The sequence below is a fragment of the Parasteatoda tepidariorum genome, chromosome 9 (assembly GCF_043381705.1).
Source record: "Parasteatoda tepidariorum isolate YZ-2023 chromosome 9, CAS_Ptep_4.0, whole genome shotgun sequence".
Taxonomy (NCBI): Eukaryota; Metazoa; Arthropoda; class Arachnida; order Araneae; family Theridiidae; genus Parasteatoda; species Parasteatoda tepidariorum.
Genome location: NC_092212.1, coordinates 42,033,497 through 42,055,605, shown reverse-complemented (window position 1 = coordinate 42,055,605; position 22,109 = coordinate 42,033,497). Strand labels below are relative to the sequence as shown.

The following is a 22,109-nucleotide window of genomic DNA, read 5'->3' as shown; positions in this document are numbered from 1 at the left end:
GCATGCTGGCAGAAAATCAATTACATGCCGATAGCAATACCGAAACAGAATAACAATTAAAATAATGCATTTTAAAATAAAAAAAAGCATTTTTAAGGAATCGTTGGTTTTGGAAAACTCTTTTTATGCTAACACACATTACAAAATTTGTAATAGAATTCTTTGAATCTTTGTATGTAGATTTTGTATTATGTTAGCTACGTTTTGAACTGAAAGCTAAGGTCAAGGTGTGAATTTATCATTTTGATCTTTAAATTAGAATGCTTAGAATTTTCATTTAGAAAATCAATATTTAACTATATATTTAGTTCTACAACTTTTTAAATTTGAAATTTTTTTAAGGATTTTAATTCAAAACGCACATACCCATATTATTGATCAAAAAATTAATTGGTCGGGATAGCCTGACTGATAGGGCGTTAGGCCAAGAGGTCATGAGGTCGATCCTTGCCGACCGAAGACTCCCCATGCACAAAATGGTGACTAGTGCATGTTAAATGTATCGAGGTCACAAAGTCCTCTAAGTTTCCATAACAAATAAATACCTCTGGGGGTAATTGGATCGGAGATTCATCGTGCTTTGGTTAAGGTCAAAATTATGATCTGCGGATGGATGGTGTGTGAATATGTCCTCCCTTTAAAACGAACTGTGACGTAAGTGTGTGGCAGAATTCGAATCCATGGCCATAGATGCCGTCACTGGAAAACAAGAAAAAGCGGCCATCTCTGCCTAAAAACAGCGATAATGCTATTGGCAAGTGGCATCAGATGACAAAAGAAAAAAAATTGATATTTATGCATTACAACTTGTTGTAGAGCTGCAAGCGTGAGAATAAATATTTCCAGTTTTTATGCTTAAATTTGCCCTAATTTTGAAAACGATATTTTGAAATTTTTAAAATGTACTTTAGAATTATAATTTTAGAATTTCTGCTTACCAAAAATAAGAATTCAAATTCTAATTAAAGCTGCTTTCAAAAAAAAAAAAAAAAAAAAAAAAAAAAAAAAAAANAAAAAAAAAAAAAAAAAAGTGCCGACTTTAGCGGCTACCTGAATTTATAATATCAGTGTTATCAAGTTGGATACTTTAAGTTAAGGCGAATAAAATATCTTATAATTTGAGTTTAGTGGACTTAGTTTCATGATTAACATGTGAAGAAATATATGACAAAAATATATCCAGAAAAAGCTAAAATTAATAATTTTTGTGTAATAATTGAAATAGCTTAAAGATATTAACTTTTTGCTCAAGACGCTTAGCATGATAAAGCCATTCTGGTCCATTTACTGTACCAGCTGTTACTTATTGTACCAAGCAAAAGGGTTAAAATGGGCAAAATTCCCCTAAGCTGGATGTTTCCAGTTAAAAATAAGGACTTCCTCCAGTTTGTGTTTGAGGAAGATACAGATAGTGAGTTAAATTTCGTGACTAGCATGTTAAATTTTTTAAAATCGATCTTTAAACCTTGAAGTGATAATAAACATCTGCTAGAATTTTATCTTTTGATTAACATTACATTTATTGGCCTTTTTTCTTTTTTTCTTCTTCTTTGAATAAAATAATTGAAAACGAAAAAAGGGGAATATACTTTAGCTGACTTAAGTCAATTCAGCCAACTATTCACATTTAATGTTTAGTTGCTTTTCAAATAATTACTGCAAATTAAGCCCCAAGGGAAAGGGAGGAGGTGACCAGGAGTATGACTTCGCACTTTTTAGTTAAAGTAAAACCATTAATTAGTAAAACCATTTAAAACGAGCTGATTAAATATTTCTGCCTTATTTATTTTTGGATCATTTATTTATTTACTTATTTCCCCCCCTCCTATATGCATTTTAGAACGATAATTTGTTTTTACTGATTTCTATTTACTCATTAATTATTTTTCATATTCTTACTGATTTTATTTTGTATTGAAAGGCATCGATTCAGGTAAAAATTTAAATTAAATCCTAGTTAAAAATTTACTATTAACAAGAAATTTTCTTTGGCATTTAAATAAGAAGGAATACCACGGGTCATTTTCACAAAATTCAAGCTTTCAACTATCTAATGAGAGCGATGTCGAAATTCCCATATGCTAGCTGAGTCAAAACATTTCTTTTTCATGGGTATTAATAACAAATTATTGTAGGTAATTTCCAATTTATAATTGAGTAAATTGAGTTATTGAAAAATTTATGATTGGGTAAATTGAGTAATTGAATGACTGAAAAATTTTATAAATGTTTATATGATCTCAAATATTTCATAATTATTAAAACTCAGAATTAAAGTTTCAACTTTGAAATATTATCTTTAACGTAGTTTCGTGTTTGAACCGCAAGTATATGTTTATGTAATATATTTTGATTTGTGACACGAGTAAGAGATAAGTAAAATATGATACTTTGTTATAAAGGTGGAAGAGATAAAGGTCAAAATGATTGAAAAAAAAATATGCGTGACATCATTTATAGATAGTTTCAAATCCGGTAAAAGACAATTCAACGAAAGAGATATTTTGGATCTTGAAGTACTTGGGACATTTCGACCGATTAAGAGGGCGTTTTACAGCAGGAGAAATCCTTCATGGCAATTTTTCACCCACCTACATTAATAATTTAAAATTTAAAGGGAAAAGCTAGATCAGGTAAACATAAAGTAAATCCTAAAGTTTCAAACCTGCAATATTTAAAAAAAAACTATTTAATTGGAAACAAATATGACGCATTAAGGAAGCAATCAAAAATATGATAGTTCGATTGCAATTTTTAAAGCTCCTACTCCACTACAAATTGCATGAATCTTATTAAAACAATGAGACGGCAATTTTAGACTTTTGTCTTGCTCTCTTGATAGAAAAGGTTTTGCTTTTATGACTTTCGGAGCTGGTACCCCCTGAAGACGTCAGCTTTGGTTGTCATATCTATCCAATTTTTCATATTTTCATTGTCTCACTTATTAAAACCATGACTTTCTGTTGAAAATATTGATGACAAATAGTTAAGTTTCCCGGTGAAAATTTTTGAAATAATTCTTTATAGTGTCCTTTGTAACGCTCATTGCATTCTTGATTTTACAAACAATATGATATTTCAGCTACCATTTTCATACAAATTTGAAGCTGAACTACAAAGTTCATGGCAGTGTTTTAAAAAATGACTTTTAATAGAAAAAATTGATGGTCAAAAAATTTAGGTTCCGAATTTCAAATTTGCACAAATATTTTAAAATTTCTTCGTAAAGTTGAAGTTGAGTTGAATTTTCCTGAGGTATAAGAGATTTTGACATTCAATTTAAAACAGTGTTTTCAAGCTCGATTCTAAAGTATTTCTGTATCTAAAGAATGACTCCCTTGGAAGTTATTATTATTATTATTATTCAAAAGTAGGCTTAACGATCATATTTTTAAACTGAATAAAGTGCAAACATTTTTGGAATGTCTCAACATGTCTTCAAAATTAACGTAAGTCAGCTTCTTCTCTTGCCCTTTTCTGAAACCTCACGCTTATGAGCTGCGAATTTATTGTTATTCATATAAGACATTTAGAATTGTAGCAAATTTTTTAATATGCAGAAATAATAGTAGTTTTCTAACATGTTGTGAGTTTTTCGAAGTATTTAAAACGTTAATTTATGATTTTAATTTCGTCATCTAAAATTCTAACATCAAACTGATATACAAAATTATTTTGCTTTTAAAATGTTAATAGTTTTATAAAATACATTTTTGATCATCCAAAGTGCTTTTTTTTTTTAACAGCAAGGGTACTGGGTTCCAGTCCATAAAGACCATGCTCACTTATATCCTCGTTCTTTGTCTATAGCCACAGTTTAAGTGCCTTCACTTAAGTGCCTTCAAGCAAAGCTATAATTTTATACAGCAAAAGACATCTTTTTGTAAAGAACGTATCGTGTATGCCAGTGTTTCCCAAAGTGTGGTACGCGTACCCCCCAGGGGTACGGGAACAGTTCAGCGGGGGTACACGTTCTAATGCAAAATATCTTGCAACAAACGAAATTTTCAATTTTTTTTATTGAAAACAAATCTAGCCATGAAAATTTACTATTACGTACTTTTCTATTGGCTATTTTTTTGCAGTTAACAGTTAATAATGAGTGGTGTCAACAGACAGTTGTCATTTTTAACTTTTGTGAAATTTTTTAATAGTAAAAAATACATTCATTTTTTTATTAGTGGTACACAGCGCTACGAAACATTTAGAAATGGTACACAAAAGTCATAAGTTTGGGAAACACTGGTGTATGCTATCTTGCTTTAGAACGGACAAATAACTAAAATATTTTTAAAGTTATTAAAACTTTTTAAAAATCGCCACTTTGGCGACATTTCTCCACCTATGAAAATTACTAAAATCAGTGCCTTATTCCCAATTTTTGCAAAATTTCATGAGCGCTCACTTTTTTTCTCACTTTTTCTTTTTTCTTTTTTTGCTTTACGTTACAATTTGCTCTTTGCTGCGCAAAATCTAAAGGACTTAGAAACTTGGAAACGAAGGTGAGTAGAAGGAGTGCAATGGAATGAAAGAAATAACATTTGATTATTAACTACAGAATTGTTAAATGTTAAACTTTAACTAAAAAAAAAAACTATGTTCGTTTGATTCGTAACCTGCTGAAATGCAGCTACGGAAAAAAAAATTTGACTCACTGAGAAAGCCGTTTTCCTTCATTAATTATATTATATTTTTTTTCTCGAAATTCTAATTTGTTTGAAAGTTATTGCAATTTTTGTTATGAAAATTATTGCAAAAAGGAAAGGTCATTGAAAGTTATCGAAACTTATTGCAAAATATTGCAAATTTTCAATGCATTTTGAAGTTGAATGGTAATTTTGCCTGAAAATAATTATCTAAATGTCATATTCTTCCTGAAAATAAATCTGAATTTTAAAGTTCAAATAAACAGTTGAAACATTAATTTCACGTATTTACAAAGCGAAAACTAATTCTTTTTAAAACATCAATGTTTTTTTAAATTTTTTTGAAGTCATTTTTTAAAAATTTTACCTTAACCTTACCAGTAGAGTTTCAACTTCGTCTCAAAGTGGCAGCCGAAACGACAGAGATTTAATGAATTTCATTCTAAAATTTAAAGTAAAAATTTTACGTATAAATATTTTAGAAAATAATTTTACGCATTTTCACTTTCACACACATGTATAGTTTTTGGGCTGAACAATTTCTTCACGGGTCATTCTTTAAATTGTTTTTCCGTCATTTTGAAGTTGAGCAGTACATTTATCTGAAAATAACAATCATGTTCTCATATTTTCGTGTGCATAACCCTACATTTTTACGTTGAAAAGGACAATTAGACAAAAAATTTCCCACATTTGCAAAGCAAAATAAAAACTCTTTTCAAATCTCTATTTTCTTCTTTTCTTAAAATGGTTACATACACTCTGGAGTTGAGTTTTAACTTTGTCTCAAAATGACAAGAAAAATATCACGTTGATAATGAAAGTAAGACTGAAATGTAACGTTTCAAGAAGCACTTCAAAGGATAATTTTATATATTTTGATCGCGAAAACTATATTTTTTGATCATTAATATTTTCCAAGCGCGTCTCTTTTTTGAATGTTACCATGCATTTTGTACTTGAGCTGTAACTTTTAAAATGAGATTCAAAATCTAAAATTTTCGGGGAAAATAATACCAATTTTAGCTATAAAAAGGACAGTTGAAACATTAGCTTTACACATTTGCAGCGTGAAACATAAATATTTTTTACAAAAGTTAATTTTTAAAATCCTACCATAAAACTTTGGAGTTCAGCTTCAAAATGGTCTCAAAATTACTGTCGAAATATCAAAGTGTTGGCAAAATTTAAGGCTGAAATTTACCGTATAACAACAGACACATCAGAAAGTTTTTCCTTACACAATTTCACCATGAAACATGTACATTTTGGGCATCAATAACTTTTTTAGGGAGAGTAATTCTTTTAAATAATTTCATAAATCTTAAAGTTGAGGAGCAACACGGTCAGAAAACGACTTTCTAAATCTGATATTCGTAATTTTACCTCTCATAATCATAATTTTAGTTGAAAGTGTCATTGAATTTTGATGTTACAATGGGCAATTTAGGTTTGCTCCTGGTAATCTATATTTTTCGGTCATTAATATTTTCTAAAAGAATTAAATTTTTCCCCCATCTCCACTATCCACTTAATTTAGGTGAGATATTAAAAAAAAATCTAAGTAGAATGAGATGGACCGGGCATGTAGTGAGAATGAGCCCAGAACGAACAGCATTAAGAGTCTTCAATGCAACCCCCTCCAATGAAAGACCAAGAGGAAGGCTCAAAAAGAGATGTGAAAGACTGTGTGGATGAGGATTTTACCATCCTAAAAGTAAAGAACTGGAAATTAATTGCTGGGAGAAGGGCAGAATGGGGAAAGCTTCTGAGGAAGGCCCAAGCTCACAAAGGGCTGTCGTGATGGTGATGATTAAAAAACAATTAATGTGTAAAAGATACAACACAATGCCTTAAACAAAGTGGAAAATGAATATTTTTTCTGTTAGAGAACGATTTTGTTTTGAAAAAATTACTACGTCATAATTTATATCTTTACTCTTTGGCTTTACGTTTTGAGCGTATACAAGTTTGTACTATTAAAATCAAATAAAACACTGACAACCATTAATATTGTAATTTTACTTTAACGTATCTCAAAAATATATTATATATTTTTTTCTCAATAAATTGGCACTACAAGATTTTTTTTTCTACACAGGGGAAATGATTTTCATGCATGTACAATTTATAATTCCATTTGTTTAGCACATATGTTCATTAATTCGACCACTTCTCGGACGACTAGAAAATGCAAAATCAGTGGACAAAACCGTTCGCCATCTGGTACTGCTGCGCGTCAACGATGACGCTTGTATACTGAGGTTGGACACTGTCATGTGCATTATTGCAACTATAGTCACTCGTCCCGTTGCTCGATGGCACACAATACGTTTTATCGGCGTAACTGTCACATTTGGATAACGCGTACTTGATGCTGGAATCGAGGTGTGATTGCTGCTGTCGTGCCGCCTCATAGTAACAGGAATCGTTGTAAGAAGAATCAGTCGGTGAGCAACTGGCAAAGTTTCGTTGCTGGAACTGGTGCTGTTTCGTTAACCGGGAGTTGAGAAAGTCAGTGGGTCCCGTGGGACTCTGCAGATTGGTTGGGGTAATGACGGATTTGTAATGATTGCTGTGACTATTACCACTGCTGCGAAGCACAGGTCCTAAGGCACTTGTTGATGGTTTCGAAGAGCTGTTGTTGTTGTTATGCTGCTGATGGTGATGTAAGGGTGAAGATGTGGATGAAGTAGAACGAGGAGAATCTGCCCTTCCATTTTGAAAGCCTTCTAGATCTGATTCTGAAAGCATGGAGTCCGAAGGGCTGCTGAAAGGTCCGACGCTATTCGTAGTTGTATTGTATATTACATGGGGCACAATTATTTCATGGGGCTCTGCTGGGGCACCAGGGACGTATCCCACACTGGCGTTGCACAAATCTTGTTGAGATGGAATCACACAGGGAAGAGGTTGAAGAGCGTCTGGCTCAATATCTGGAGAGGACGATATGACAGATGCCTCACAAGGAGGAAAAGATGCATAATTGTGCATTGAATATCTGAAAGAGAGAATAATTATGTATAGCGTTATCACTTGTAATAGAAGAAACGCGTATAATTTTAAATGTGATGCATTTCGAAACATTTTCTTCAGTTTTAATATTTTAAATTTTTGTTTTCTGTTATTAATTTAAATATTTTTATTTAAAAAAAAGTTATAATTAACTTCGAGATATACAGAGAATAATTTAATAAATGATCTATCTCGAATTGACGTTTGTATCTGCTAAAATCGTTTCACATGGTGGGTTTGTGTTAGTTGATAACTTACAGTTCATTATGTTTTTGATAGATTTCTCTGAAATATTTTTGTTATGAACTATCCAAACTAGTTTGGAAAAGACAAATCAAAATTTTTTTCTGAAAAACTGTTATTATATCTTATGTTTATGTTGCTGTTATATGTTTACTGTCAGCTGTTTAGTTTAATAAAATATTCTGAAGTATCTGTAATATGCTACTTTAGTTAGGAGAGCTTAGATTCTGTTTAAAAAATATATATATTTTCTTTAATATTTTGGGCTAAGTTTAGGAGAAATTTGGGTTCGTCAACGGACATTTCACTAATTACTTTTTCCTAATAAAGGACCTTTTACACAATTATCTTTATGAACCTTTAGTTATGTTTCTCATTTTGAAAATAAACCATTTGCGAAATTCTTCTTTGGGGAATGGTGTCTATGACGTTTTTAATTATTAATTTTAAAATAACCTCCTAAAAATATTGTTTTGTGTTCTGTTCAAAAAAAAAAAAAAAAAAAAAAAAAAAAAAANAAAAAAATAAAAAAAAAAAAAAAAAAAAGAAAAAGAAAAAGAAAAAAAAAGAAGAAAAAAAAAGACCTTTGCAGAAAAAACCCAATTTTACAATAATTTTAAATTCAGATAATTATGAATAGAATTTTCATAAAAAGTAGGACTTTTCCCAAGAAGTCTGAAAACATTTTTACTTAAAATCTAAAAACTTTTCACAAAAAGTCTGATCAAACCACTAGTTTTTGCAATTTTATGTAAAATCCCCAGACACAAAAAGTCTGAAGTAACCCCCGATATTCTTTTGTTTCAATTTTACATAGCATATTTTCCACAAAAATTTTACGTAAATTAGTACACACTGAGGCAAGAAGAGATTTTTTTTTTGAAATAGTAATTGAAGTGATTCATACCGATCGTCTCTTTCGTAAGTAGATTCCACTTGAGGAGGTAGTGGTGATAGTCTCTGGTGTGTATAGTGGGGAAGAAACCCACCATTGGCAGGATCGAGAAGACCCATAGCTACATGGGGAGAGTGAGAATACTGAGAGGGTTGATTTGGCGTATTCATCTCTGGATAAGGGGCATGGGTCACTGGAGGAAATGCAGCATGATGCAACGGAAATGAATTCATTTCATACAAACAAGGATCTACTGATTCACCTGCAAAACAAAAGTAGACAATTTTACTTTGAACCGTTAAAATTTTTTATATTAAGCTGGTGTTAATTACTTTGGAAACACTAAAACATTTGAATTTCAGTATTTTATTGATTTTTTGTCGTTTTACTCAATTTTTTAGTTTGGACTAATGCTTTTTCATACAGCTTTTGTCATCCGATGTTAAAGTATAAACCTGTGGTTCTCAACATTTTTCGGTTATGGACTAATGCTTTTTCATACAGCTTGTGTCATCCGATGTTAAAGTATGAACCTGTGGTTCTCAACATTTTTCGGAACACCACCCGCTCTGCAAGTCAAAAAACTTTCAACGCTCCCTTGAAATGAAACAATTAAATATATAATTGAGTTTATTTTTGTCCAATTTTTAGTCTTCTACTATACTTGTTACAATGCATTTCTATAATCATACTTTTTAGTCATTAATTTACCAAATGGCCAATGTATTTATATCGGAAACGTTTTTACGCTTATTTTGATTTTAAAAAAATAACTTCAGAGGTCAAAATTTCAAGTGAATGAATTCAACATATCACTTTGAATTGTTAAATAATTCTTTTTACTGGAGGAAACATATTTCAAAATAAAGTATGACTATGAAGGAATCCCTTTCACACCTTCATACCCATAAATTTGCTAGCACCCCTCTAAAAGTCATCACGATCCACTGGGGGGCGATAGCGTCCACGTTGGGAACCTATGGTATAAGGTGTAAAGTTTTTTTTTACATTCAAGAAGTGCCGACCGAACTGTGTAGGGGTCAGGAAACTGGACTTGCATCAGGAAGGTTCTGGGCTCGAATCTCAGGCAAGGAATGAATGTTCTTTCATTCTGTGTACTGTCTGTCCTGACAGTGGGAGCAACGTTGTCCCACCTAATATGGTGCGTCTGAAAGAGTGGCCAAGAAATCTGCCCTGTAAATGCCTGAATTGATGAAATGTTGACACAGGTTGGAAATAAAAGAAAAACATTCAAGAAGTAATTTTTAAAATTATTTATCAAATTTGACATCCCTTGGTTACAAACTAGTTAAGACAACGCAACTCAACTCGGCAGTGTTTGTGCAAGTTAAAGCATGTAGAGTATGCAATGGATGATACTTTGCATACTTTACATACTCTAGCTTCCTCACAATTACTAATAATCAAGAATTATATCGCTTTGATGTGATGGAAAATATTATAATAAGGAATTTATAAATAAATCTTAAAAATCGTAAACTTGTTTAAAACTTATATAATTTCATCCAATTATTTATTCCATTGCAATATTTTATTTCATTAAAATATTATGTCAGTTATAAGTTTCTGGAACTGTTTCATTTCAGCAACCCTAAAAAGGCCAAAACTGAAAGAAAAACTAAGAAATGACTTTTATGTTTACTATAATCGTCTATAACTAAAAACATAAAATAAAATAAAAATTAGAGACTATTATATTGTTACATTTAAATTAAATCAAGTATGAGATTAGTTTTTAGAAACATTGCTGTTAAATAAGTATATTTTTACAAGTATAATTCGTTCACCAGGAGTTGGCACCTCCTCGGACGAGTTCATTTCAGCTCTGGAGTAAGAAGGAGAAACGTCTCCGTGCTTGAAATTGAGACAACCCTTAAAACGCGCCAAACGCAAACAGTGAATTCTTTTTCAGTCACTTACTTCGCTTTATCATCTGCAATTATACCTTTCCTTACTCCAGCTAATTAAATATATTGCAGCAAATTATCTCAAAAGGGATAAACTATTCACTCAAAAGAGAGGAATATCAAATTTATGAAATATTTAATGTTAAAAAATGCACATAATGATTGTGAAATAAATATTTTTGTCATACGAGCGCCAAATAGCTACCTTGTTCAGGATTGTTCACATCCTTCTTCCAAAAATAGCGAAATAGTATGGTCGGATACCACGTGATAAAGGCGGAGCCAAGCGCCAACTCCTGGTGAACGAACTATATAACACAATGATATGCTTCTCAGAAGTGATTTATTTTATCGAAAAGAATAGCAAATTGAAATAATCTCTTTTGAGAAGCATTACTCAATAACAGACAGTAAAAATGAAATGAGAATTAAGCACTATAAAGGCATTTAAGCGTTTTTGTGTCGTTAAGAACAACTTTATAAAATTAACTAAGCAGAAGGACTCAACAGTATTAATGGCAGGATACCAAATACAAATTTTTATCGTTTAAAAAGTTGCTCTATGGACACAAAAACGCACCCGTTGCTTTATTTTTGTCAGTTTGTGACAATTGTTAGTGCTTTTTATTTCGCAGTATTAATTGTTGCCAATTTTTTGAAACTTTCATTAGAATAAAGAACTTTATGAAGGCATTCGTAAGATGGGATTACTTAGTACTTGCCTCTCAAGCATCCAATGTTAGGCTCGTCATACAAGTAAGGAGATTTTCGATTTTTATTTTTCTGATGTCGCACTCTCGTAGGTGTTGCATTTGTTGTGCCATTCGTAGGACTGCTTTGAGTAGTGGTAACGGAAGCTGGATAGAGAGGTTCTGCCTTCCTAATTTGTTCCATTTCCAATTGCAAACTTTCACCTTCTTGTTTGCTGTTAAAAATTTTCTATTATCAATTGAGAGGGAATTTTTACATAGTTTAAAATATTTCTATAAACATTAGAGAACCTGTAGCTTTAAATATAAAATATAACAACATAATAAATAACATATTCTATGATTGGGAAATTATTTAACATATATTAATTAATATTAAATAACCGTAGCATTTTATAATATTTTAAAGTGAAAGTTTTCCAAAATGTTATTATGAATATTCACCTTCTGTTTATGCAAATTTTAAAAGTAATAACCTAAGAAAGCACTTATTGTGATTAACATGCGAAGTTTGAAAAGAAAATATACAGGATGTTCCGTAATCACCACCCTTCATATATATTTTATATGCTATGTCCCCATAACAGTTCAAGTATTTTATTATAAAGAAATTGTGATAGTGAGAATTTCACTTCAATATGGTATCAATTTGACAATAAAGTCGAATCTCAGTCTTATTTATGAGAAGTTAAGGGAGTCAATACCGTAAAGTAATAGCTAAAAAGTTAGAGCAAATATAAGAAATGATCGTAAAATTATTGAAGAAAAGGTGAAGTTATATTACGAATCGCAAAATTGCTTGGCAAAAAACTAGAATTTCAACAGACTGTTTCAATCCGCTTTTGATTAGATTGAAAAACGGAGACAAACCGTTTTTTTTCTTCAATAAAACGACTTTAAACCGTCAAATATAAAGAGGAATTCTGAAAAAAAAAAAAAAAATAACGTGTCTATTTTTCAATGCATTTTCAGTTTTCGCGTATATTTTTCAGTGTAATTTTGCACGAAAAATCGTTTAAAGTCACAACATGGATTCAGACACTTTAATGTCATAATCAAACACTCTAATACCCTAGTCAGAACATTAGCTTCAGTCAGAATACCCCCACACCATGAATTTCTCATGCTTTCAAACATTAAATGTGAAATTTAAAAAAAATATGTCATTTCTACGGATATCATAACTTTTTTTAATCAATTCTCTCATAGCTTTTTAGTGGAATTTAAATTAATTTTGCTATTCAGTTTTTTAAAAAAGTTAAAGATCAAACTATGGTATGAAGTGTGAAGTGCAACCTACAAATATTATTTTCATTAGGTTCATTTTTTGTTGTTGTTGTAAATTTATTGAAATTATACGGCAAGTCTTTGATGAGGGTTGGATTTAAATTCCCAACTTTCGGTACTTTTAAATTTCAATAAAATAAAAGCTTAATGAACTAACCTGAGAACATAATTCACGCTTACTATACAGTGAGGTCTTGAAGATCTCGTATTATGGACAACGGTGGCATAGCTCTGCATCCATATCCAACCACCATCTTTGGTTAGGAATCGATAGTATTTGGTTGTTACTTGCCCTTTATGAAGTACTGAAATTAAAAATTAAATTTACAACACTCATCAAGCATGAAACTAAACACGAATTTCACAGACGTGCAAAAAATGACTCGTTTTACTTACGGGTTTCGTGGGAATATCGCATTTGTACACAATCTGAGGCGTGAATGTAGTGATACAAGGTTTTTTCTATGAGATCCTGAGGCTGGTAACCGGTTAAATTTGTGACTCTGCAATAAATGAAACGAGATTATTTTAGAATGAATAAAGTTTTTCAATTAAGAAACGAGATTATTTTAGAATGAATGAAGTTTTTCAATTAATAAACGAGATGATTTTATTATTTTAGAATGAATGAAGTTTTTCAATTAAGAAGCGAGATTATTTTATTATTTTAGAATGAATGAAGTTTTTCAATTAAGAAACGAGATTACTTTAGAATGAATGAAGTTTTTCAATTAATAAACGAGATGATTTTAGAATGATTGAAGTTTTTCAAAAGAAACGAGATTTTTTTTAGAATGAATGAAGTTTTTCAATTAAGACAGAGAAATAGAATTGTGAAAGCTTTTCACTGTAGCATATTTCATTGTTAGAAGGCTTAATTAAGCGTTTAATTTATAATTTTAGAGAGTTTGAAAAAAAATCGGTTTTAGAACTGGTGGGAAATTTTTTAATAAAAACAAATTTTTCATTAAAAAGAATCCCTTATTTGAATATTTTCAAACTGTCTCTTATCATGTAATATTAATTAGCCTTCATTTACTGTTTTGTTTTAATTTTGTTGATTGCAAAACATGCAACTATACTAACTCTTAGAAACAGTTGAAGAGCGTAGTGGAAGTGGGTTATAAGGGACATTTATATGAATTTGAAAGCAACAGCTTCAGAAAATATAGCAGCAGCAAAAGCTGTTTACAAAACAATTTTCCATTAAAAACCGGTTTTTATTGACCAGGTAAAAAATAATAAGTCATAATAATACATATAGCTAACCACAAAGATTAGAACTTTTTTGGACTGTCACCAGGTGATACCCCCATTCACTAAGCTCTTCTATTATAATCACTGGTATTCACTTTTAGGCATAATTTCAGTAACATCATAATTTGAATCAATCTCTAAAACTATTTATAATAGTATAGTTATAGTTGATTATAATTACACAAAATTACAATAAATAATCACTCTGTAATAAAATAATAAAAATTTGTAATTTTTCTTGAATTTGAAAACTTTATTCTACAGTAAAATTCTAATTTTACAAATTAATTGAATGACACCACTTTAAAAAGTGACAAAATTTAAAATTATTTTATCTTTTTGAATATCAATTGTTATATTATTAAATGCTAGAATTATTTCAATATCATAAAGTGGAGCCGTGGTGGCTCAGGGGTTAGAGCGCTCGCCTTCCAATGATGTGGCCCAGGTTCGAATCCCAGCGATAGCTGGTCGATTCGAATTCCGCACCCGGCTCGCATCGAACCCTGTGCTGACGTAAAATATTCTCAGTGGTAGATGGACCGTGGGTCAGACTCTCCTTGGAGTTGGGCTAGCCGTGGGAGGTTTCCGTGGTTTCCCTCTTCATGTAATACAAGTGCGGGTTAGCTCCACGAAAAAAGTCCTCCACGAAGGCAAATTTCTCTCAATACATGATCCAGGAGCTCCCTTGTCTTCTGGATTGGGTTCAAAATTATAAGGCTACGAAGTTGAACATTAGTTGTCGTAGACTCAAAATTAATTGGGTCGGCTGTTCAACGACGGTTATAAAATAAAATATCATAAAGTGCTAGGTTTCGAAGTGCAAATTCGTGAAATTAATTCTTGAAATTTACATTTAATTATCACAATTGCCGTTCAAAAAATAATTTTTCTTCTTCACTGACATTTAACACTTAAAGAACATACTTTACAAGAATTAAAGAGTTTTTACTTAAAAAAGTCCTTAATCGTTTCTTGTTTTATATTTCTTTGGCGCTTTTCTGCTGCAATTCTTCGCCATTTTCTTAGGGATAACAGGAAGGCTGCTGTCGCTGCTTTTTGTTGTTCTATATCGCTCATGGGCTGCACTAGGGCACAACTCAAAAAATCATGTTTTGAGATAAGTGGGTTTAAAGTTTTCATCGCTAAGGAAAATGCATAAGAAATACTTTAGTTTGCTTAAACGAAGATTACCTTCAAGTTATGCTAGAGTTGTTCTAGTATTGCTGTTGAAAAGAATGTGTATTTTCATATTTACACCTGTTCTTAGTCCAAAACACGTGTTTTTTGAGTTGTGCCACTATTGCAGCCCATGAGTGATATATGTACTTGATAGCACTTTCGATAGCTTCCAGTTCATCTGCATGTTGATTTTCATCGTCACTGTCTTCATCATCTTCGCTAGATTCATTTTCATTACTGACGATATTAACGATCATTTCATCGGTAATCTCGTGTTGTCCGTCAGCTTGTTGTCCCGAGTGTTTGGAAGATAAAATTCAGAATTTTTTTTTCCGGTGGTAGTTATAGAAATAAAAAATAAACTAGAACAAAAAAAATCATTTAAATATTGGACAGCTTGGTTAAAGCTGAAACTTGGGACTCGGATAATAGGGACTCTACTCCAGTATGCTAATTTTGAATCAACATGTCATAATTGCCTTAGAATAGGCTTCGGATATCTGTCACATTTTAAGATTTCTTTATCGAACACTTTCTAACATAAATATCAATCTAAGAAGCATACCTGGCATCTAGAAATATCAATCTGAGATCCATGTTGGCTCGGAACATGAACATGTTGGAGTACATCTTTATTTCGGTGATGGCGCTGGGTGGTAAGGAATGCCCAACTGCCACCAAACCCAAGTTTTGATAGCAACTGTCATATGGGGGCGCTTCCACGTTGTACCGTTGCACTTTCAAATACCCACTACAGTGAATGACCTGAAATATTTGTTCAAAATGAAGTTTAAATAAAATTAAATGTATCAAAGTATCATATTGGGGTATAATTACTTGGTAATATTAAAACTTAACGATTCTTTTTTAAATAAGGTCTACCTAATTAAAACAATAAATTAAGTCTACTAAACAAATGAGTGATAGCTTAATATATGAATGATATGAATAATAAGAGATAGTTTCCCCCCAAAAAAAAGATTTGTGTTTTTGATCAACACAATGCAGCATGTAGCTGCAATCTGGAGAATAAGGTCCTAATAGTTTAGTCAGGAGAGCGGTCAAAAGATTGGGCCCCTTAACATTTTGTCTACGGCGCTTAGCATGATGAAGTCATTGTGATCCCCTTATTGTACTAGCCATAAGTAAAAGGTTAATGTTGGCTTCACTTTTTACACATTTCGTCATATATTGGAAATTTTTTAAGCGAATTGAAAATTTTTTGAACACAATTATAAAACTCATTTAATTAAAGATCATTCCATGCAAAAGAACTTTTGATAACTACTAATACTTTATTAAATTATGATCGAAAAAGTGCAGATCATTTCAATTTTTACATCATTTTAAACTATTTACTATTAAATAACAATTACAAAATTTGAATGAAATTAGTCGAATAGCTCTTGAGAAATTAAAATTAAAAAATATGACTTTTTAAAATTGTTTTATAATTCAACTGTTCGACAGATTTTGCAATTTCATATTATCCAGATTGCAGCTACCAGTTACTCACTATATTTTAGTAGTCAAAATTCCTAATCAGTAAAAAAAAATAATAATAAAAAAGTTTAATCAGAGAAATTACGTTTTTGTGTCTGAACGCGGAACTTAATTAATAGTTTCACTATTTAATTAGCTTATTTAAACTGAATCCTTCAAACCAATATGACTGGACTTTGTACGTGATAATCCAATAATTTAAACAAGAAGATATTCTGAATGATAATTATTTTTCTGCCTATTGTATTTAAAAAGTAAAAGTTGAAAAATCCATTTTCATTTTTGCTATAGCACAGGCAATTTTAAGTTATTTTTACTATAGGACACCAAGCAATAAAAAATATGTGCATTAGTGAATGGCATAGAATTATTGTTATTCAGAGATAATACGCTTTTTGCCTGTAACTTGTTTAATAGCTGATTTATTAGCATAATTGAACACTCAATTTTTTTCAATCATAAAGTATGACACTTAATGCGTGAAAATCCAATAATTGAAAAAGTTATTTGAGTAATAATTTTTTTTCCCTATTGTACTTATTGCACATTGCACAATAGAAAAAATTGGATGGCTTAGAGGGGATAGAGCGTTTGCCTTCCAAAGAGGTGAACCAGATACGAATCTCAGTGGTGGCTGAGTGATACGAATTTCACATCTGGCTTGTAACGACCACAGTGCTGACGCAAAATATCCTCAGTGGTAGACGAATCATGGATTAGAGTCCCCTTGCAGTCAGACCGACAGTGGGAGGTTTTTGTGGTTTTCCTGGCCACCTAACGCAAATGCGGGTTAGTTCCATCAAAAAGACCTGCACGAAGGCAAATTTCTCCCAATAATTGATCCAGGATTTCTCTTGTCTTCTGGAATGGGTTCAAAATTACAAGGTTACGGAGTTGAGCTTTAGTAGTCGCAAACCCAAATATTTTTTCGGTTGTTCAACGACGGTTATAAAGTAAAATACCAAGAATTTGAATTTTTTGTTGTTGTTGTGGTGTCAGTTTTAAAATATTTTAGCACTAAGTAGGATGGCATACACTAAAATAATTTACGTTAGTGAATGTGTTTTCTATATTACTGCGCTGCGCTAGAGAAGGTGATTACTATGTCTGATAACTTTTCTATGGTATTAGTACATCGGTTCTGAAGATTACAATAGGATGAGAAAGCTCAATTGTAATAATTTTTTTTAACTGTAGTAGGGGAGAGTGGGGTCAATTGTAACAGGGTACGATTGTAACAGAGTAAAAATTTCGAGTGTCGGGTTTTGGATTTGGTTCCTAGGTGGCGCACAAGGTGTATTTAATAAATCTACATGTACACCCCTGCTGGCAACCATTTTTATGTACTTTTGAAAGAGTTACATCACAAAAGATATTTTCACGCCATGTAAGTACTTTTTTGGTATTAGAATATTATATTGTAACAAAGTAATTTTGTTTAAACAAATAAAAATTATTAACCGAATATGTAAGTGGACACCTTAATTAACATTTCAAAAAAAAAAGATCGGTTTTGGTTATTAACTAGCATTGTCTTTAACAAATGAAGCTGAAATGGCGTCTTGGGGACGATTGAATCTTATGTTTACAAACCATTACTTAACTCTTTAAGAACCACCGATAGTTTCCTACATCATTTATAATATGTTGCATGTGCATTATTTTATTTGTCACCTTTCACAGCATAAATTAAAATTTTTAACCCCTTAAAGTTTAACCCTTTAGGTCTCTGCTCATTATTATTTTTACTCCTAAAATATCACTACTATTTTGATCAATAAAAAAATATATCACAACTATGATAATACGTATAATTAACTATGTTTTAGTTGAATTTATGAACTGTTACAATTGGGGGACAATTGAGTGGGGACAATTGTAACAAGTGCACGACTGTCAAAAATTGTTAATAACTAATATAATAACATTTAAAATAGGATATTTTTTTCTAGTAGAGGATAGTCTACTTTACTCGTCTGTCAATTAATACTAATAATATATTGGATTTTTTGTTAGTTAAAAATAGTTAAGTAAAAAAATGTTACAATTGACCCCACTCTCCCCTACTTTCTTAGGAAAGAGAAATATAAAAACAAGCTTAAGAAAATAATTAACCAACGATTTTTAAATGAGCACACCTTGTATCCACCCGATGTCAAACCAGCGTTTCGCTTGGCCAGAACGCATTTCATCCTCACAAAGAACAATCTCTCCAGCTCAAATTCTACAGAAACAAAACAAAGTAAAAAAAAAAATAAGCACACTGTAAGCAAACATCACTCTTTCATTGTCAGAAATAATCATAATAATTAGAATTTTCTTAATTGAGCAAAATAGAGAAGGAACGAATAAACAATTTACAACGCGTGACATATTTCAAATGAAATAAATACCACTGATGAAAATATATACGTAATTAAGTAGCATCTTTTAATTAGTTCTTTATAATCGTAAACTTTCGGTTGCGTGATCCCGAAATACGCAAATTACTCGTAATTTTCAGGAAGAGAATAGATTTTTATTGTTAAATGATAATTACTTAAATGAAGTATTTTATTTAATGCAGATTTTAATTACTTCATCAGCTGTTAAAACGTTTTGTTAAAGTGAAGCATTTTGCAATTTCTATAGCATTCGTATTTTAGACACAATTTATTTTTGATACAACGTCACTTAACTTTTACCATTTAAAGATACTTTTATGCGTGTAGTTTCAGTTGGATTATAGTTTTTGTTATTGAAAAGGTCTCTAATTATGTCAAGTTGAGTAGACTTTAATAACTTGAGGGAAACGTACGAAACGTAAGCATGTTTTAATTGTTAAGTTTGAAACTGTGAAGAAAATGGGAAAGATTTTTAGCTGAATCTCTGAAAATTATCAATATGATTTCATTTCTTATAGCTAGATAAAATCTTAAAAATTGTTGTTTAATTGTTTCCATACTCCAATATAAAGGCTTTTTTTTTAATTAAACTTTAAAAAGTTTTCTTGTGCTTACATTTTACAAAATATTTTTTTAACAAAAAACAATACGCGGCAGAAGATTTTCAAAAGCTATTTTGATATACTTTTCTTATCTGACAAAATAGCTGCACTTTCCTGATGCTATTCTTTTAATTTAATAGTTGCAACTTTAACTCTTATGATGCATGTGACAATTTTTACTTAAAAATGTTTTTTTTTAAATGCTTAACCACTAAACAAAATTTTTTTAATAAAGTTATCCCAAAAAAATATAGTTGCGCCATCGAAGTAATTAAACTTCATTTCGCAATATTTTACTTAGTTAAATCAACAAATATAATACATCCAAAGCTGCTCATAATTTTAAAAATTTTCGTAGCTAATAATTCCCATTTTCATCATAGCGCAATTAAAAATAATGACCATATGCAAACCAATTCAAAAAATTATTTTATTTTCGACAATCAAGAATTACGAAACATAAACAGCCAGAATTTACAAGACTGCTTTTATCTAAGGCTCCTATACTATGAACGCTCCTCTAATTTAGGGGCTCTACTTTTATCTATTCATTTACCACGTGATTTGCTTTCTAGAAACTCAGCTATATTTACTATTTTGAAAATTTCTGTTGGAGATTCAATGTTTTATTTTTTAAAATTATATTGAAATATACAAAAAAGAAATGTAATTATAATGTATTTATCAATTTGAAACAAGAATGTAAAATTAATGTACAGAATTTTGAGGAATTTAATAATGACTGCAATCACAATATGTAGTTGAATTTTAAATGTTTAGTATTGCAACAGCAAATTTTTTCATTTTAACTCTTTATAAGGCCATGGAAAACATGCTTCCCACCAACTTTATTAGTTCTTAAATGTCAATGGGGAGTTATTTTTCCAGTTATGACTTATGCTTAATAAATTTGATGCGTTCGTTAAATTCGTTCGTTTGTTAATTGTTAAATTCGATTATTTATAAGGACACAAGTTTAAGTTTATTATACGGGGTTCCCACGACCTGTAGAAAATAAATGAGTGATAGCTAACATTTTTCATGACTACTGAAAAATGCTTAAATTTATCTTTCATTTGTGAATTGCGAAATTAATTACGAGATATTTTTTGCACCCATATATATTTTCGTTAAATTAAATGTTTATTGACAGCTTAAGGCATCTAGAAATATACACTATTTACCAATAAGTGTTTGGACACGTGTGATTGAAAAGAAAAACAAACTTTATTCATAATCAATAATTGGTAGAGCCTCCACGAGAGGCAATTACAGCGTGAGCCCTCCGAGGCATACTTTCCACTAGTCATTGTATGACGGCTAGCGGTCTTCCACTCGGCTTGGAGAAGACATGCAAGTTCCTTCACCGATTTTGGACGGGTAGTACATCCCTTAATTCGGCGATCCAGCTCGTCCCAGAGGTTCTCGATAGGGTTCAGGTCTGGGGTTTGGCCAGGCCAGTCCATTCGATTAACTCCATTGGCACCATACTAAGTCTTGGTGACCCTCGTAACATGACAGCTGGCACTGTCATCCTGGAAGTAACAGGAGTCCACCCCGTAAAACTGCCACAACGTAGGAAGCACATTGTCATCCAAAATAGTACAGTAGTCATCTTGGATGGGACTAATGTTGATGTTGTTCCCTACACATTATATACCGGCGGAGGTCGTGACGTATCTCAGAACCGCAGATATAGTCATTTGCATAGGTGTCCAAAAACTTATTGGTAGATAGTGTATCATTTTCGCTACTACTTTAAAAAAATTTCCAGACCTCGAGAGTCCTGTAATAATTCTTTACAGCAGGTAAAATTTTAAAAACACCACCCACTCGCTCATCTTCCCACAAAAAATAAATTTTCTTAAAAATCGTCCAATTTTAGTTAATACACAATTTTTTTTATAAATCAATTACAATCATAAAAAATATTTTAACAAAACATTACAAACATTTTAACTATTATTACATGTTACATATTTGTAACATAACAAAACAAATAACTAGGAAAAGAGTGGCCCCATAAAGGTATAATAGCTAGTGAATATCTTTTTTCATTTAACTATTATGACACGATCATCAAATAGACATGGAAGAGTCGAGACGTACTGACCACCCTGTGGTGCAGGAATTTGAGGATGAACAGGTGGTGTCTGAAGGGACAAAACAGCAGCCATCTCGTCATGGTCAGTTGGATCGATGTATTCATAAATGCTGTTGCCTGTCAACTCTACCTAAAAATAGAAGTAGAAATAAAAAAATTTTAAACTGGATTAGAGATTTCATTTACTAAAAGCGTATAAATACGAGTAACAGTTGCATTAAAGATGCAAAACAAACTATTTGGTTGAATTGAAGTCAAGCCGCTTATCAGTTCAAATTTTGTTGACATTTGTAATGAAAAACTTGATGCGCTTGTCTTGCTAAGTTCTGAAAAGTTTCAGGAAAAACAAAATA

At 31.3% G+C, this 22,109-nt stretch overlaps 1 protein-coding gene across 2 annotated transcripts in view; it reads right to left on the bottom strand.

Annotated features, from left to right (window-relative positions):
- Positions 1-6,649: 6,649 nt before the first annotated feature.
- sim (bHLH transcription factor single-minded) overlaps positions 6,650-22,109 on the bottom strand; it is a 141,827-nt gene continuing 126,367 nt past the window's right edge. The window contains exons 6-13 of one of the 2 annotated variants that reach the window (XM_071184725.1): positions 21,762-21,886; positions 18,805-18,890; positions 15,729-15,928; positions 13,121-13,227; positions 12,882-13,029; positions 11,450-11,652; positions 8,812-9,061; positions 6,650-7,647 (exon numbers count right to left, since the gene is read on the bottom strand). In XM_071184725.1, coding sequence (XP_071040826.1) covers positions 6,846-7,647; positions 8,812-9,061; positions 11,450-11,652; positions 12,882-13,029; positions 13,121-13,227; positions 15,729-15,928; positions 18,805-18,890; positions 21,762-21,861 — 1,896 coding nt within the window. In that variant the 5' untranslated portion in view covers positions 21,862-21,886 and the 3' untranslated portion in view covers positions 6,650-6,845. 2 annotated transcript variants of the gene reach the window in all.